The sequence below is a fragment of the Taudactylus pleione genome, unplaced genomic scaffold (assembly GCF_031769625.1).
Source record: "Taudactylus pleione unplaced genomic scaffold, aTauple2 ptg000352l, whole genome shotgun sequence".
NCBI lineage: Eukaryota > Metazoa > Chordata > Amphibia > Anura > Myobatrachidae > Taudactylus > Taudactylus pleione.
In genome coordinates, this window is record NW_028284753.1 from 4,695,372 (window position 1) to 4,714,198 (window position 18,827).

The window sequence follows — 18,827 nt, forward strand, 5'->3', positions numbered from 1 at the left end:
AAAAATATATATCTTTGTGTGGTGGTTAAATAATTAAGTTGTTCTTGCCTCTGTTCCAACTGGTGTCCCCCATGGAGTTGTGCACTTCCAAAGTGTTTCCAGTTCTTTTCAGCCATTTATAAGACAGTACTGCTCTCTCCATATTGTCTCCACATTAGTACCACAGCCACCGTACAAACCAAAATGGAGCTGCATTTTCAGCCACAACACTCATCTTATGTATTTTATGGAGCTCAAGACGGTAGATTTGGGGGTATATTTACAAAATTGAGAATTTTTAGAAGTGGTGATGTTGCCTATAGCAACCAGATTCTAGCTGTTATCTTCTGGAAGGTGCTAGTTAAATGTTAAGTAGAATCTGACTGGTTTCTATGGGCAACATGTCCACTTCTAAAAAAAAAAAAAAAAAAAAAACTCACTTTAGCAAATATACCCCTAGGTGTGCAGATACCAGAGGCGCATTTCACTTTATGAAATTGAAACTTTGTTTATTTGGTTTGATACAGTGGTACGAGAAAGCTTGAACCCTGATCTTCAGCATATGTGACCTTAAATGCGTTCATACAGTATCTTCATCTAAGTTCTGAAAGTAAAGAAAACACAATAAATCAACCCATAAAAAGATATATATATTTTGATTAAATTGATTGCACACTGAAATTTCTTTGTCAGAATAAGTATGTGAACCTCTAGCAAATCAGTTCAGTTAGATGAATGTTTGATAAGTCATTGCTGCTCAGTTACTAAATCTTGGAGGTTCTCATTCATACATATATAATATTTTTCTTTAAGATAAACACACACTCTACAGTGTTCTCCCCAGAAATTTTTTCCAACCGGGTGGCATCAAAAAGTGTCGGGTGGGGGCCTTCGCAATAATAAAATGGTTTAAATCCTGACCTTACAATGATTTAAACTCGAAATAGCATTTTATATATTCTCCTCTTCTTCTAAAGCTGGAAACACACTGACAGATACATTGGCCGATCAATTGATCGGCCAATGTATTTGCTGCCCTTCAGGCAGTGTGTACCCACGATATGTTGGTGAACGTCGGCGTTCACCGACATATCGCATTGGCTGTGCTGCACAGCCGATGGACAGATATGTCTACAGACATCTGTCCATCGGCAGGTGTGAACGGGCGGTCGGTAGACCGCCCATACACAGAGCGGCAGCCGTGAGGAGGGGGGCGGGACATGCCCCCCTTCCACCAGGACGCGCCCCTTGGACGTCGGGACCTGCGGGCAGACAGATGTGTGTACGAACAACCATCATCTGCAGATATATCTGCAGATCACTCGGTCTGCAGATATCTGTACACTGTACCCACCATTAGAGGCCCAGTCGTTTGCAGCTTTTTCATAATCAAAGTCTGTAGGATCAAATCCCTCTAGTGAAATCAGCATCACGTTATTTAGTGCTGGCATCAAAGAATTTATTTTTTATACAGCTCCCGGATACATTGTCCCACTTGCAGGCTCCCAAATACTGTACCCACGGATATTTTTTTTTTTTTTTTCCCAGCTCCTTCACAGGCAGAGTGGACGCAGCCTGACAGCACCCTGTACTGTGACAGGCCTGAGATGCACAACCCAGCTCTCTCCCCTGCCCCAATGGGCTGCATCCCCATACAACCTATTGCCCAGCCTTAATCTGCCCATAATGCACCGCATCACGTAGCCCAGAACCCTCACTAACGTACACAGAGCGGCAGCCGTGAGGAGGGGGGCGGGACATGCCCCCTTCCACCAGGACACGACCCTAGGACGCATGGCGTACTGGGAGCCTCCGATTGGAAGAACGTGACGTTGGAGCAGCATCTGTGTCTCCAACGTGACGTTGGAGCAGCATCTGTGTTCGTGGCAACAAGGACACATTGAGGGTGACTGGGCAACAGGATGTGGCACATTGGGGCGGGGGTGCTGGGTGGTAGCTGTTTCTTTCCGGTTGGTGCACCCGCAAAAAACAACCTGAGGAGAACACTGCTCTACATGGACAAAAGTATATGGGCACCCCTTATTAATGTTTGCCCATTTTAGCCACACCCATTGCTAATGTGCAAGCGTACAGCCTGCAGTCTTCTCAATGAAACTTAAGTAATAGATTAGATCATACTAAAGAGCTTCAGGGACTTTCAATGATGCCACCTTTTTAGTCAGATCGTCAAATTTCTGCCCTGCAAGAGCTGCTTGTGTCAACTATAAGGGGAAACGTCTAGTTAACCTGGTAACAACAGTTATGCCGTGAAGTGGTAGGTACAGCCTCAGAAAGCAACATCTGCATAAGAATTGTCTGTTTGAGGTTTCATGGATTTGTTTCCAGGGCTGCAGTCGCTCCAAAGCAGGGATGGTGAACCTCAGGCCCGGAGACCATATAAGGCCCGCGGAATCATTTGGTCTGGCCTCTGAGCTTTTTTTCTTCTAGCCTCATCTGGCTAACAGGTGCCTAGAATGGCAGCCTGCAGCCAGAATTTATGCAATAGTGCCACCCTTACAGCTCATTGCTGTAATCACCGGCAATTGTGGCCCTGCCCCGTGTGATGTCACACGGAGGGGGCGTGGCCTGCACAGGGCCCGCGAATAATGTTCTATATATCAAAATAGTCCTGGGCAGAAAAAAGGTTCCCCACCCCTGCTCTAGAGCTTCAAATCTGCGTAATACCAAATGCTGACTGAAGGGGTGTGGGAAACCACTGGACTCCGAAATAGTGGCAATGCTGTCTCTGGAATGAAGAATTATGCTTTACAGCCTGGTAATCTGACAGACAAATCTGGGTTTGGTTTGGATTCCAGCAGAATGTGTACTGCTAACTAAAGTTTGATGGAAGAAGATCCTTGGTATGGGTCCCTTAGTTCTACTGTAGGTAGGACTTCATGCTACAGCTTACAGTGACAATCTAAAGATGTATGTGTTTACAACATGTTTCAGCATGAAAGTGCGAGGTCAATTAAAAAATAGTTTTCTGAGTTTGGAAGAATTATGGATGAGCTCTAAATTTAAAAATTTAGTGGAAGGCCCTTCCCAGAAGAGTGAATTCTGTTATAGCAGCAAAAAGGGAAACCACTTCATATTAATGTTCATGGTTTTGAAATGAGCTGTTCAATAAGCACACATGGGTGTGATATTCGGGTGTCCAGATACATTTGGCCAAGGTTGTGTATTTACCTACTTTCTTGTTTTTGCTCCGGAAATCAGGGGAGGGTAGAGTTCCTGGAGAGAGGGATGGTTGTGATTCGCTGTGAATTGCATCATCATGGCCTTGCAACATAATGCCGCAGTTCACAGTGGATTGTGTGGTCCGGTTTCAGAAGTGGACGGGATCCTTGAGGTATGTCTACATCTCTGGACCCGCGATTCTTCTGGAAATTACATGGTATGTATAGATATATGTACCTACTGTATAGAAATAAATGCATAGATATAAGGCTTTTAGGGATATTTGTATATATCACTAAATGTGGAACTACTTTATATGTCCAAAAAAGCATTGTGTGGGATAGACTTTTCCTATACACTAAAGTGGGTTGGTAAAGCAATTCTGCCTCTATTTATAGATACACCTTCAATGAATTAATCACCTCGGACATTTAAACTTTCACACATCGGTGTAGTGCCTTAACTTATTTTGTTTCTTATACCTGCAACTCAGGGGTCTGGGCACCCCTTGGCAGCGCCAATTCCCACTCAACAAGCCATTTAAAATTGCCTTTGTAGCGCATGCTACCTACATCCTTACTATGTTGGATATATAAGCTGTATTTAAAATAATACTAGATTCTAAATCAAGTTGCTGAAAATGTAAGTATTCTCAAACTGTAAAGGTATTTTATGCTATATTCATTGTTCACTTCCTTTTAACGTATAACATGTCAGCATGTGTATCTTGAATAATTAATTAACTTCAGAAATCGAGGAAAAGTGGGTATACTGTGACATGGCAATTCTTCTTAAATCTCAGATCTCTTCAGTGAAATCGGAAGACCATCACCTCTCACAGGAAGAGCTGCAGAAGGTTGTTTCTGACCTGCAAAATCTGAAATATGTGCAGAGCAATATGGACAAAAAGTTGGAAAACATGAGGAGGTATATTCTGGGCTAGTTGACTTGTTAATTCTGTAGGCTGGGATAGGTGTAAAAGCTATGTATGTGTATGTTTTGAGTCTTTTCTACCCTTTGGATATTTACGGTAACATCCTTACTATGTTGGTAATGTATATCATTCTCACAATTTCTTAATATTGTTTTTGTAAAAGGGAATTTTCGTTACGGTCCAACCCTAGACTAGCTATGCCAACATTTCTGTCTTATTAGAAGTATTATTAATATTGTCATTCACCTCACTACTAGTAAGGAGACTTAAGGCACCCACAAACGGAGCGATATAGCGGCCGTTCCGACGGTTTTGAACGATATCGCTCCATGTGTGGGCAGGATATCGCCTGCTGCGCGCTCCCGTGGGATCTCCCATCGCTCCTCCAGATCTTTCTACATGTTCAATTGATCTGGAGGATCGGATAACGATCCGATGCAGCGCTATGAGGGTGGGTCAGGGGGGTGCCGGCATGTTGGGTGGTCTGCCACCGGATCGCTCCGTCGTGTGCGCAGTGTTCTCCCCAGAATATTTTTCCAGCCGGTTCGCATCAAGAAGTAGCCGGGTGGGGGCCTTTGCACTAATAAAATGTTTTAAACCCTGACCTTATAATGATTTAAACTTGAAATAACATTTTATATATTAATGCTCCTCCTCATATTAGAGGCCCAGTCATCTGATTATGAAAAAGCTGCAAAGTCTGTAGGCTATGGTCCTTTTTATACAGCTCCCAGATACTGTCCCCACTTGCAGGCTCCCAAAGTGCCGGGTGGTGCACCCCCACAAAACAGCCTGGGGAGAACACTGGTGTGGGGACCGCTCGTCGCATGCATCGCAAGGTACCTATCGCACCATGTATGGGGCCCTTACGGGTCTTATTTATCTAGTTTTTGCTCTTAAAATTATTTAGAATGAATTGTTGCTATATACAAATAGCGCAATGCATGAGGTTTTATAGAAATCTCCAGTAGAGTGCTAATTAGCACTGCAGATTGCAATCACCATTATTATTATCTATGGGGACTATGCTCTCAGCCCTATGTACCGAACTCCAAAAAAAATACAGCTTTTCAGAGTTTGGTCCCATTAGGTAACTCTGTCTCTCGTCAATGTGCACATACCATATTAGTAAAACTCTTACTATATTTGTGGGTTTTTTTCCCCCATTTGCAACTACTGAAGCAATACGTTTTGTATCATGTAAAAAAATGTAAGAAATAAACTTTAACAAGAAGTTAAAGCGAAAGTGCAAGTAATTTGGTTCTGAAGCACACGTTCCTATTTATATATTTTGTCGTCATCTGATGAGAGAGGTGTAGCTTTGGTTTTACTATTGTTGCCTCAATTTCCAAAATCTTTTGCTTTGTAGGGAAAACCAAGCTCTATGGAAAGAGGTATCTACACTCAGACGGAGGCACAGCCAGCAGCAAAAGCTTCTTACAAAGGTAATCCTTTTACATATAATTAGCACTACCAAAACTACTGTTTTATATTACTGTGTTTGAGTTGTACAGCAATCTGTAGGGCCCATGTATTAATGGTGGTTGCAGTTCTTACAAACTGAAGAACTAACAAAATATGGTTTGTAATCTTAATGATCACCAAACAAGCTGAAATTACACATCATTCTTACATGTGTTTTTGTCTCTTATTTTCTTAGGTGTTTCAGTTCATCTTGAGCTTAATGAGAGGGAATATTGTAATGGGAGCAAAGAGGAAAAGGTATTCCTATGCTATCAGTTTTTCACTTCTACATGTGTCTATAAGGAACTTTTTCATGAGTTTACGATTCACCTTCGTTTAGTAATCTTTGATCTCCCTAACATCTCTACAGGTGTTTGATGCCTTACAAAGCCCAGGGACTCTTCACAATCTTTTTCATTCATATATACTCATGATACTTCATCGAAACACTATATGTCTAGCAAGGTGCTCTCTTGCTAATAACAGGAGGTGAACAACCTAATTATAGAAGTGGTTGAGGTGTTATGCGGTCATGAAAGCCCATATTTAGTCATTGTGAGGCATCATTAGCTGTTGCTTCCATCAGACTCTGTACCAGCTTAAAGTTGACCGCTGATATTCTGCGGCTGAGCAGGTGGTTCAGCCAATGCAATGTCGAGACTACACGGTTTCACATTTAAAAATACAGCACTGCACACTTCTGACCTAGATCCTATTTTAAGTTTCCAATACTTATTGTGCACAGTGATTCATCCAGTGGCATGGGTTTTCCTAGCCTTCTAAATATCCAAACGTCATTTATTGAAGGTGTTTTCTGGCGGAAACAGGACTGATGAACAGCTTTGTCTATGAAGTGATATGTATGTGAAGACAGCAGCTCAGCTTTGCATCATCGTTGATCTTCTCAAAGTGGGGGGGGGGCTTGGCTTTGTTTCCAACAGTGTTAAGCTCCAGCTGGACTCTATTGATGGCTCTCATGTTCGAGGACTGAAGCCTTTGAGCTGACAAATCACCAGAGTTACTTCAAAATAGGGACTACAGATCCCCATTGGACAGTAGTTCAGTTTGCAAGTATACCGGTGGCAGCAGCGGCTGACAGCTGAAGGAGCACTTGGAGTCCCTGCAAAGGGATAATCTAAAGCCCCTTTCTATACAGGTTTCTCTCTATAGGCTCCATTCTAAGGCTCGAAGCGTAGAAAGCCCAGTACTGGGGTTTCTATGTTATGTTTTCTGTTTATCTCTCTTTTAGGGGTATTCAATATGGGTGCGATAACATCGTTTTTTGCTTTAATATCGCACTTTTTAACGTTTTTGCGTTAATATCACTTGTTTTAGTTTTACACCGTATTCAATTTCAAAAACTTATTGCAGTTTTGAAAAGTCTTTGATAAAAAACGGTGATAACTTTTCACCATTGAATAGGTGTCGAAAAAAAGTGCAGAATTGGGGTTTAGGGGTGCAGGCTTAAAAAAAATAGCCTGCACCCCTGAGATTGACATTTAAAAAAGAACTGTCAAAAAAAGTAAAAAATAGGGACACCCCAAAAATTTTATTTAAAAATTGGGGACACCAAAATATGCTAGTACCCATTTTCATGTACCCCAAATTTGATGGGACCACTTAAAAAAACGAAAAAAATAACCTAAGTGCTCTTCTGCATCACTTCTTCAATGTCGGAAAAAAAACACCTGCTGCGGCTATTTAAATCCCTGACTTTCAATTAAGGGCTAAAACGGGGGTACGCATAGTGTTCCCCCATGGTTTTACAACTTTAGGGGGATCTTACAATTATTTTAAGGAAAAATTCGTAACTTTACGCAAATCCAACTTCGGAGTTTCCTGTTTTCGTTAATTTTATTTTGAATACAGGGATAAGCAGGAGCGCGCACCATACCTTTACGCAGAAAAAAACTCAGATATGAAACGTTAACTTCGCCAGGGAAGTTAACCTTTCATATTGAATACCCCTCTTTGAATCTTCAGAGCAGTGATTCTTAACTCCAGTCCTCCAGAACCACCACCAGGTCATGTTTTGTAGATTATTTTATTCAAGAAGAAAGAAAGCATCCTATTTGGTGCACTCTGAACCAGCTAATTTTAAAACTTATAATTTTCATTGGTATGTAATAAAATATCTTATGAGAATCGGTGAAATATTAAAATTCAGTAGGTGAAAAGTTAAGGAAAAAGTGTATTTAAAATATACTGGCTGCTATTTCATATGTGGATCTTAATTTAAGGCTCAAGTGCTCTATTAATTGTACTGATAGTTAAATATTTGGTTATACTGATGGTTGGAATGTTAAGTTGTTACATAAAGTGAATAAGTTCTAGGCTATTATTAGGACACAACGCATGTAGAACCTAGAACTTATTCACCTAGAACTTATTCACTGAGATAGGCAACAGATAAATTAAAAATAAGGAATAGCAGCTGACGAGCTGCCCTGTGTATCCGTAAATTGAAATCCATTATTAAAATACTAGTCTGTCTCCTTGAAGTTCATAAGGGCAGAAATTATTGGTTTGATAATAGAAATCTACTGTTAATAAAATCAATTGTTCAATACAATAATGATACACCTGGATGCAGATAAAAAGGATAAAATAATAATGTGATAGACAAAAAGGACACATGGTGAATGTGTTAAGTATTGTATCAGTTTATTTTGAAACATATTTGTTATATAAACATAGTACTTTATGTAACAACTTAACATTCCAACCATCAGTATAACCAAATATTTAACAGTACAATTAATAGAGCACTTGAGCCTTAAATTAAGATCCACATATGAAATAGCAGCCGGTAAATTTTAAATACACTTTTTTCTTAACTTTTCACCTACTGAATTTTAATATTTCACCGATTCTCAGAAGATATTTTATTACATACCAATAAAAATTATAAGTTTTAAAATTAGCTGGTTCCGAGTGCACCAAATAGGATGCTTTCTTTCTTCTTGAATAAAATTGTCCATGTTTTATAGCATCATGGTAGCACCCTCATTACAAACTTTTGAAAATTAATATATAGTAAGTTAGAGTAGAGGTAATTGTGAATACCTTTTTCTAAAAAAGATCAATTTATGAGGTTTTGAACCTAAGGTAATACAATACAGCGAATATCTAGTCCTTTGGACACTGGTGCGGGATTTATTCACAACAAATTTCTCATGTTTTGTAGATTACTTAATGCGCAGGTGAGATAATCTACTTTGCTTGGTCAGTAATTATCAAAACATGATCTGTTGGAAATACTTGAGGATTAGAATTTGGTTAAGGAATTATAAAGGGCAACTGTTTGAGAGTCTGAACTGGACAGACAAGGCAGATCCATGTTCTGTGTCCATTATTATCATTTAAATGTTTTTTCCCCTCGAACAACATTATGTCTGAAAACCGAAACCGTTCCACGGTTAAAACTAAAGTAATTCACCTGCTCTAAGTTCCGGTGTAGACTATATAGTGGGCAATTGAATCCTTATACCCGTTGCACTGCCTGTGATGAGATTCATGTATCGCATCCGGCAGAAGTTAGCCCGGTTGAAGGTGGTGAATAAGCCAGCATGGGTCATATCTTTGGCTCAATCCATGATACATTTGGAGCCTCATTCACTTCAAGCTGAGTTTACTCTTCAAGCTGTCTAGCAGCAGATGTTACCAGGCGGACATCAGAGGTTCACCAGAGTAATGGAACCAATGGCCTTAGGCTTAAAGTAAACATCTTTCTCCTTTTAGATAAGCTTTTTTCCAGGGTCCCTAAGGTGCAGCACCTGGAGTATCAAATCCACTCTGTTGGTTTTTCGGGTTTCAGATTTCTCACAGAAAAAGGTAGAGATCCAATGGGATTCTGACTTTGAGATTCAGTTTCCTATACAGAAGATGCAATGGTAGACCTGGTTACTGCAGAAGAGGAAAATTAGAGTTACTCTTTTCCTCACTCAACCCAGTTGTAAGGGAGCCATGGTTAAGTCCTGATGAGTTACTCATGCACGTCCATCTCCAGTAATATACGACGTCAGAGGACTTGGCAAACAGAAATGCTTGAGGTGGTGGTTGAGGAAAACTAAGTTGTGCAGGGGCAGGGTGATTTCCATCGTCAGCTGGACAGTAGTAACAGTCGTGACTTTTCATGGATAGGGCCAGTTGCCTTGCATCAAATGCAGAGTGTCTGCTTTCCATCAATGTCCAGTATCTACAGGAACCGCAGTAGGGATTATGTAATGGTACTGTAGCAGATTGCATCTTCCAGCAAATTTAGTAAGAAAGAGTAGTCGAAAAGATGGGATTTGAAAGAGTGGAGTGCATTAGAAAACAGCCAGAGCCAGCCTGTAAAATATCCCAAGGGGACACAAGCGAGAGCACTTCTGAACCAGCGCATTAATCAATTGTAGCCCACGAGAGGAAGTGAGCAGGGTGTCTGTCTGTTTTCCAGTATTGGGAGAGCAGACCAAATTGGGGGCGTTAGACAAAAGAGAAGATCTGCACTTGGGCAATAGCCAAGGCGATAGAGAGATGGTCATGAATGTAGCTGCGAAATGCAGCGCTTGGGGTAATAAAGAGCTAATCAGCAGGGAAGCCATTCTGGGGACTGATGCAACGTTCCTCTCTGTGTCATAAATTGTGTTTCCACCCACTCCAAATGTTTTAATTTATGGGTCCTTTACACCCACCTAATTATGTATTGTGCCCTATAACTGATACATTATATTATACTAATCTATCTTAATCGCATTGAGATTGCTATAGTGATGCACTTTAGAACTATGCTAAATATACAATAAATCATTATAAGATTTTTCAACTGAACATTACAATTTGAATATAGTTTTTTATTTTTTTTGTGTAGGGAATAAAACTGGTGATATTGAATGCAGATCATGCTCATATTGGCTTTTAGAAATGTAGATGAACCATTTGTCGTCAAAGTTTGGTGGCACAGAATGTGTATGGGAGGAGAGAAGGAAAATAAAAAAAAAACATTATAAAACGAGTATTTTTGTAATAAATAAAAGTAATATAAATGAAACCTTGAATGCAATATATAAAAAGTAATACTGCAAAATAGAGAAGAGAAATCTGTATGTGTATAGGTAAATAGTAAATGCACTTCACTACAGGTATGAGAGTTCTTTTGATAGAATGAACCCATTGAGGAACCTACAAACCCATTGTGAAATGCGTCTGCTACAACTTCTATACTGACACTTACAGACACAGTTTCTATTTATCTATGTTCTTATTTATATATTGTATTATCATATTTTATTTATTCATAACATACTCATTATATATTTATTTTTTCACCTCACTCATCACTATTTTGTGTAACTAAACAGCGGGTTTAGATGGTTTCATGCTGCAAAGCCAAAGGACTAGTGCTGCATCTTTCACTCCTGTTCTGAGTGGAAGACCCTCTTTCATATCAGTTATGTAAACCCCGGGAGAAGTAAAAACGATGCAAATACAGGATATACAGTATAATAGAATTATGAGCTTCTAATATTTTCAGTCTTTGATTGTTGCTTATAGACCTCACAATTACTTGAGTCTGTATAGTTGGGATTTTTAAGCTATTAACTTTAGAAAAATGCAAAATGATTCTTTTAAGATGTTTGCCCAATAATGACGTAACCCTTGTGTTATTTTGCTCCATCCACTCATGAATCCTGTCTTGCTAATATCACCTAGCTTTTTTTTTTTTGTTTGTCCACCTTAAACCGTGTGCTGGGTTTTACCCCTTTCACACTGGCGGCTGGACTTGGGTAATTTCCTGGGTCCAGACGTTCACACAGGGCCCGGGTCTTCTGGCGTTACAGTGATAACTTGGAGATGACCAGGGTCGCTCTGTTTACACTGTACGGTTTCCCGGGTTCAACCCTGGTCGCGAATAGGGTTTGATATGCCCAGGTCCCTCGGCCCAGGTTATTTCTACTTCAGGGTCCATAGGGTATCCACAGGATACCTTGGCGTATAGGTGATAACTCTGTGGTGCCCGATGCCTCACGTCAAGTTTTTCATCCTCCCAGGATGCACTGGGGTCCCTCTCCTGTACCCTGCCCCCGAGCCTCAGGCACTCAGTTTCGTCGGTGCCCGGCTCGGAGTCGGAGCACCTGTACAGAGGGGGGCTGTTTTGGCCCCTGAAGTTTCTGGCAGCTGTGGCTGTACAAATCTGAGTGTACAGCATGGACAGTCAGTACTGACGTCCATGTTGTCACTCCTTCATCCCGCCGGTACCAGAACGCCAGTACCGATCCGGGGATGCTGGTAGGTAACTGGGGTCACAGCTAGCGGTGACCCCGGTTACCTGGTCTGTGGCCGGATGTACGGTGAGCAGGTAAGCGGCGGGGTCCCGCAGAAGGTCCCAGCCGGAAGCATAGTCCTAAGTCCCCAGGCAGGGAGCTCCATGAGGACTTGGCAAGCGCTGCTGGACGCTGATCATTGGTGACTGTGTGGTCTGTGTCTCACGCATACCTCTCCTTCAATTAAGGTCAGTGTATGTAGCACTGTTTCCTACCAGGTTCTGGTCTGTGTAGTTGATCACAGTGCTTGTAATGCAGGATGTTATTTTTGCATTGTATGTGACTTACTGCTAGCGCTGCTGCCCGTACATTTTACTACTTCTTACCTGTTTTTCTTCTGCTAAAGCCCTTGCGGTGCGGTGTTGCAGGGTGTTCATTACCTCACAGTGAACGTGGTTTTCTGTGTGGGAAGTCACATACACTCTGTTCACACTAATCATGTCGGAGAGTGAACGAAGATATCCTCTTCAAGCTACGATGTACTAAATGTAATGTGCAGTTAGCGAAAGGATATGTGTAAACGCTGAGGGTTTATGTAGGGTATGTTATATTATGTATCACGCCCGATTTCTGTCACTGTGCCTGAGCAGGGACCGCCCTGGGTTAGTTTGGCTAAGGCACTTGCAACATTAGTGGGTCAGCTGGCGACGCCCCCTGCGTTTCCCCATATGGGGTTATCGCAGCAAGCGGTGATCTCATTACCCATACAGGGTTCCCTAGGCAGTTGATGGTACCCCAGTGTATCCCGTGATTGCCCCCCAGGTCTCGCAGAACCTGTGTGGGTGAGGTTATTGTCCAAATGGTACAGCACCTGACGGACGTTTTACAGGGGGATTCACCGTTGCGGTCTCAGACGGCTCAGTGTAATGAGGAGACATGACGTCTGATGATGGTGACATTATTGACTTTTCAGACCACAAGCCCCTTCGTGCCAAGGAGGCGGAGTCTAGGTCTAGTCTATTTACCTGGCCTTTACGGGCAGTCCGTGCGGCCTTGGTTATTAACTGATTTCCCCCCCCCCCCACGGCCAAATCTATATATACCTTCTTTAAGGATAAGGGTGTTGCCACTATATTTCCATGGTGCGCTGGGCAGGTAACTGGAAAGCATCTCTGCACACTGACTCTTCAGCAGAGCAGGTGAATAGTGGCAAATCTCTGAGATTCAGCCACGTACATAGTGAGACAGCTTACATATAGTCTACTCCTTTCCAGAATCTCCTCAGCAGCAGTAGCGGCTCGCTATGGTAGCGCTCTTTGAAAGCAGACGCGGATTCAATTTGGAATGCCTTGCCTTTTAAGGGACAGGTCCTGTTTGACCCTGATCTGGACAAGATTGTGGCCCCGCTGCCAGCAGCTAAGTCTGCGTGTCTGCCATAGGCTACAGTCCCATCAGATCTGGTGCTTCGTCCTTTTTGGCCCTATAGGGGCCAGGGTAAGTCCAAAATACAGCTTTCTGAGACAGTCAGTAGCCAGGAATTCTGCTCAGCCAAAGAAAAAGGCTTGGAACAGGTTGGATGATAAGCCTTAAGTTCACGGGACGGGTCTCTCCTTGAAGGACCCCAAAATTGGAGACCGGATTCTCCAGTTCGCCCCGTGCTGGTGTCTGACCACACGGACACTGGGGTACGAGAATTGGTCTCTGGGAGGAACGTCCTCTCTTCCCGGTGAAGGCCTCCCAGACGGTTTTTCGTGACAAAGCCCTGAAATTTTTGGAGGGTGTTCAACGCTATGCTCCAGACAGGAGTTCTAGTGCCTGTTCCGTTGCCCCAAAGGGGAGCGGGATATTACTCAATCTTTCTGGTACAGAAACCTGATTGGTTTTACCGGCCATCCTCTACCTCAAATCCTTCAACAAATCCTTGAGGGTTTCTCAATTCAGGATGGAGACCCTGCGTGCCATCATTTTTTGGCAATGGAGTCTGGGGATTTTATGGTGTTGCTGGATATTCAGGGTGACTACCTGCATATCCCTATTTTCTCAGCACACCAGTGTTTCCTCAGGTTTGCAGTGGTCGATCTATTTTTCCAGTTTCAAGCACTGCCCTTGGGTCTGGCCACCGTGCCTCAGGGTTTACCAAAGTCATGGCAGCCCACCTGCGGATGCAGGGGTTCGCTTGTGACCATGTCTGGATGGACTGCTGTTGTTGCAGGGTCTTCACAGATTGTTTTAGTGCCACCTGCAACTAACAGTATAGGTGTTGCAGTATCAAGACTGGCTGATTTAATTGGAAGAAGTCCTCCCTGGTTCCTCACAGAAGATGCTCCATCTCAGAGCACTGTTGGACTCCCAACATCATAGGATCTTTGTAACAAGGGAAAAGATATCTGCATTACAGGCAAAGGTACGTAGTTGCCGGCAGTGTCTCAGAGTGTCTATTCACTTGGCAATGAGTTTGCTGGGTTCCAGGGTGTCGATGTTCGACATGGTGGAGTGTACCCAGTTTCACTGTAGTCCTCTGAAGAAATTGATCCTCTCCAGTCATTAGGCTTTCCCCGGAGGTATCTCTCTCTCTCTCTCTGGCCTGGTGGCTGCGGAAAGCTCACCTAAACAAGGGGCACCCCTTTTGGAGTGAGGACAGGGTCCTTCTGACGACGGATGCCAGTGTCCGAGCCTGGGGAAGCAGTGACGGGTCCACACTTGTTCCAGGGCAGTTGGACACCAGCAGAATCTGCGCTTCCCATAAACTTCTGGGAACATTGGGCGGTATTCAAGGTTCTCCAGCAGGCAGGACAGGTCCTCCATGGAAATGCCTGGCAGGTACAGTCTGTCAACTCCACCACGATGGCTTACGTAAACCGCCTAGGAGGAACCCGACGTCAGGCAACACTGACAGTGCTGTCCCGCATTCTGGCTTGGGTGGAAGGCTATATCCCTACCATCATCGGCAGCGTTCATCCCAGGAATCCTCAACTGGAAAGTAGACTCTCAGCCGTCAAAACGTGCATTCAGGGAAATGTCCTCTTCACCAGGAGGTGTTCGAGCTACTGGTGTACAAGTGGAGCTTTCCAGAGAAGAGACTCTTCTGGTAGACGTATGTCAGAAGTCTCGTGCCAGAGCATTGTGGAGCTCCCTTTCCCCAGCAGCGCACGGACGGCGCGCTGCACCGCAGAGGTCCAGGACTACAGGAACACTGCCATCCATTCATCCACCGTAGCTCACCAGGAGGTGGATGTAAAGGACGCTTGAGGGTGAGTACTGTGCACCTGGGGGAGTCGGGACGCCGCCCCATCAGAACACGACCCACACACCTCGCGTATTACCCAGAGACAGAGATTCAGACTTTACCTCCAGCCAGCTCATTCATTGAGTCCACTTTGCTCATTAGACAATGCCCCCCCTTTTTTCAGACTTTTCATTGTTTCATTATACATTTTTTCCCTTCCCTCTTCTCCCTGTCCCCACCCTGTCCATCCAATATAAACGTACAGCATTACTGAGGCTCAGGCACAAGACAACCTGATTAATCAGGCCAACATTGGATGCTCAGCAGTGTTACACTGTGACTCCATATTTTTACATTAAAAAGATACTGTTTACATAATACTTATCTTCGGTCGTTATTTACTGTTTGACTTTATTAACATTATACCCCATCACTACGTTCTCACCTGCACTTGGCACAGGTATTACTACATAAAGAGGTAGGATGCGCCGGTGATATCTGCACACATATATCCAGTCACTTGGTTATATATGTGCGCATCTTTACTTTATTTACTCATTTACACATGAGTTTAGAGCGCTTGTCTTATTTATTTCAAGGGTAAGTTCTTACCATATCTCATATTTTTTCCAATGACCTTTTTGCACAGAGATGTGGCCTAGGTGGACTCTGCAATAACCTGAATTATTGCAGCAGTGGAAATTGGGTATTAGCATAATGAGAAGTGACATGCTATTGAACTAAAAATACACATGATCTTAAATGAAAAATACAGCTTCAACAGTAATTTTATACATTAAAGCATAGTTTCTCAAACTCTGTCCTCAGGACCCCAAAAAGTGCATGTTTTCCATGTCTCCACACTGAATCAAGTGAAATAATTAGCTCCACCTGTGGACCTTTTAAAATGTGTCAGTGAGTAATGATTACACCTGTGCGTGCACCTGCTGAGTTACCTGTAAAACGTGAACCGTGTGGGGTCCTGAGGACCGAGTTTGAGAAACACTGCATTAAAGTATGTGATTTTAATCTGAACAAGGTTTTGAAAACTATTTCTCATCTCATTTGCATAAGATTTGTTGACTGTTTTATAAGAGACAAATAAAATATTGAGAATTTATGGATAAAAATATCAGTGTTTATAAGTCCTCATACCAGTGTGCTCTTTAGGACCTTATTTGAATAGTAATATATTGTATTATATATGTATATTAAAATGTGTTTTATGTAGTTGTTGTATTTATTTTACAGACGGTTAACTCTGGAAGCAACGCAATCCCCTCCTCCAAAATTCAGCCGACACAGCTTGCAGTTTCCTGAGGATGGTGAGGAAGAGGTGATAAATCCATATAAAACAGGGCAAATTTGTTAAAATCACTTTTGAAGAACAGCCAGCATAAAAAAAATATGTATTTCCCCTTTAAGCCACTTGGCCCTCTCAACACTAAGAAAACAGGATTTTTATACTTACCAGTTAAATCCTTTTCTTGGAATCCTTGGGATATACAGGAGGCAATGGGGTATAGCAGATGCGAGAGGAGTAAAAAAAAAAAAAATTACACGATGAGAAGGGAAACCCTAAAAGGTAAAGAGTGTACCCTCTGGAAACTATGTTGCGAACCCACCTCTCTGGTGTTTAAATAAGCTATCAATCGCTGAACCCGGGGCAGACATCCCCCCCCACTGCTGAATCCCCCTGTTGGGGGAGGAGGGGAGGCAGTTATGTTGAAGGTTTGTCTGTTGGCTTGGGCACTTGATGATGTCCTGGTTTGGCCTGATGATCCCTTGGCCTTGATCCGAGGGAGTAACCTGCATGAAAAGAGACTGGGAAAGAACCTCTGCCTCCCTTGTGGACAAAAGGACATTTATGCTTTTGATGTAGAGGAAGGCAGAAAAGCCGTCTTAGATACTGCTACCGCAGCAATGATCTACTCCAACTCTGGTCCGAACAGGATTTCCCCTGTAAAGGAAGAGACTTCAATGTCTTTTTAGAGTTTGCATTCGCTTGCCATGTGTTACTACTGGGCTTGCCAAGCAGTGATGGCTGACTCTGAGACCCTAGAAGGCAAGACAATCGAATCAATGGCATCCTCACCTAAGTACCTGGACGACAATGTGATATCTACCAAGTGTAAAAGCTAATACTGGGTACACCCTGGCCGATATATCAGCCGATCGCCAGTACATGGGTGCAGAGTAGGGGGGTGGGGTGGGGGGGACACACTACTTACCCGGGTCTGGCACAGCTCCCCATCCACAGCAGCCCAGCACACGCTGCTGTGTGCTGGGCTGCACTAGGAGACTGTCCAAGGCTGCTAAAGCAGCAGCCCGAGCAGTCTCCTATGCCAAAGGGGGGAAGCGATCATACTGATCGTGCCCCCCTTTGGCTGCACACAGCGCCCCCCTCCCCAGCGCGCAGCGCCGCGTCGACAATGTGGTGTTTTTTTTCCGAAGGGAGTGACCACGCCTCCCGTGATTAGGCAACGCCCCCAGTACGGCTCGACCCGCTGCAGCAGCAGATAATGGTCGTTCAGTGTGTATGAACGACCATCTGCAGCTATATCTGTTGGGTGTGTACCCACCTTAAGAACTGGGTGTACTACTATGAAGGGAGAGGAAAAGTGGTAGCCTTTGCCAAAGGTGCAAAAGGTGTGTCCACTGGGTGGAGTTGTATATCTAGACCTGTCAGCTGGAGGAAGAAGATAAAAGGAAACTATATGCCTGGAAGACTGAGATTTGCAATGGGGCTGATTCCATGCTTCCATTAATAAATCCTGCAGTTGCCAGATGAAGGGAAGGTAATTAACTCCTTTTTCTTGCTCTTAAATAGCCCTCACTATCCTTAAAATGAAGAACAGATTTAACCACCTCAATTAAAGCCTCCACATTAATGGAGCTGTCTTGACTGCCCTCTTGTACTGAGGACTCTTCATAGTCAGATTCTTGTGGGTAAGCCTCACCCAATGAAGAAAGTTATACAGTACCTCTGCATCTCAGGTGCAGACAACTGGCTCTTCTGATTGCACAATACCGTTGGGTCTAACATCCGCTGCAGGGAGGATGAGACCTGTACTAATCCCTGAATAGACTGTGATAACCCAGAAACCTATGCTGATTCCACAGGGGGAGGCTGTGCACTAGTATTTTGCTTTGCCCCTGGAGGAGTTTGTCTAATTAGGGACAACTGTCAAGAGCTCCAGCATAGCCTTAGAGTGTGTTATCCCAAACAGGTTCGGAGTAAGACCCTGTAACTGGGGAACTAGTCCTCTGCTGCTCAGCAAAGCAAGCCTCACAGAGAACACCCCGTCCTGTGTCACACTTTGAAGCTTATTCTGGCAGTAGCCTCCACTACTGGGTCTTTTTTAAAAGGGCGTATCTCTTGCCTGTGCTGCGCAGCTCCAGTTTGCTAATAATAACACGTGCCCAAACCCTGAGGCACTGAAAACAAAAAACTGTTGGTGGGGGTAGGCGTATAGAGTGGTAGGAGCCTGTGCTGTGAAGACCTATTACTATTAAGTGCCCAGATGACTCTTGCAATTACTATACCCCATTGTCTCCAGTGTCCCCCATGGAAGAAAAAGAAACTACATTGCATTTTACATATATAGACCTCTTAATTTCTCTATCATCCACTAGGGGACACTGGAGTATAGGCTTATAGGCTCTATAGTACCAAAATCCTATTTTCTTCAGGGTCCATAGGGCTCCACAGGGAGACCTTGGGGTGTAGGTTGGGGTAAGCACCACACAGTTCAAGCTTTCAGCTCCCGGGTGCACTGGTTCAAACCTCTATACCCCG

General features: G+C 43.3%; 1 protein-coding gene across 3 annotated transcripts in view; it reads left to right on the forward strand.

The window, feature by feature from the left end:
* The window catches only part of LOC148508630 (heat shock factor protein 3-like), a 67,065-nt gene that overhangs the window by 24,772 nt on the left and 23,466 nt on the right, over positions 1-18,827 (forward strand). For all 3 annotated transcript variants that reach the window (XR_015869566.1, XM_088444240.1, XM_088444241.1), the window contains 4 exons: positions 3,962-4,086; positions 5,463-5,538; positions 5,754-5,815; positions 16,280-16,364. Coding sequence is in view for 2 of the 3 variants with exons in the window: in XM_088444240.1 (XP_088300366.1) it covers positions 3,962-4,086; positions 5,463-5,538; positions 5,754-5,815; positions 16,280-16,364 (348 nt within the window). In the remaining variant the exon portion in view is untranslated. The remainder of the gene's footprint in view (positions 1-3,961; positions 4,087-5,462; positions 5,539-5,753; positions 5,816-16,279; positions 16,365-18,827) is intronic.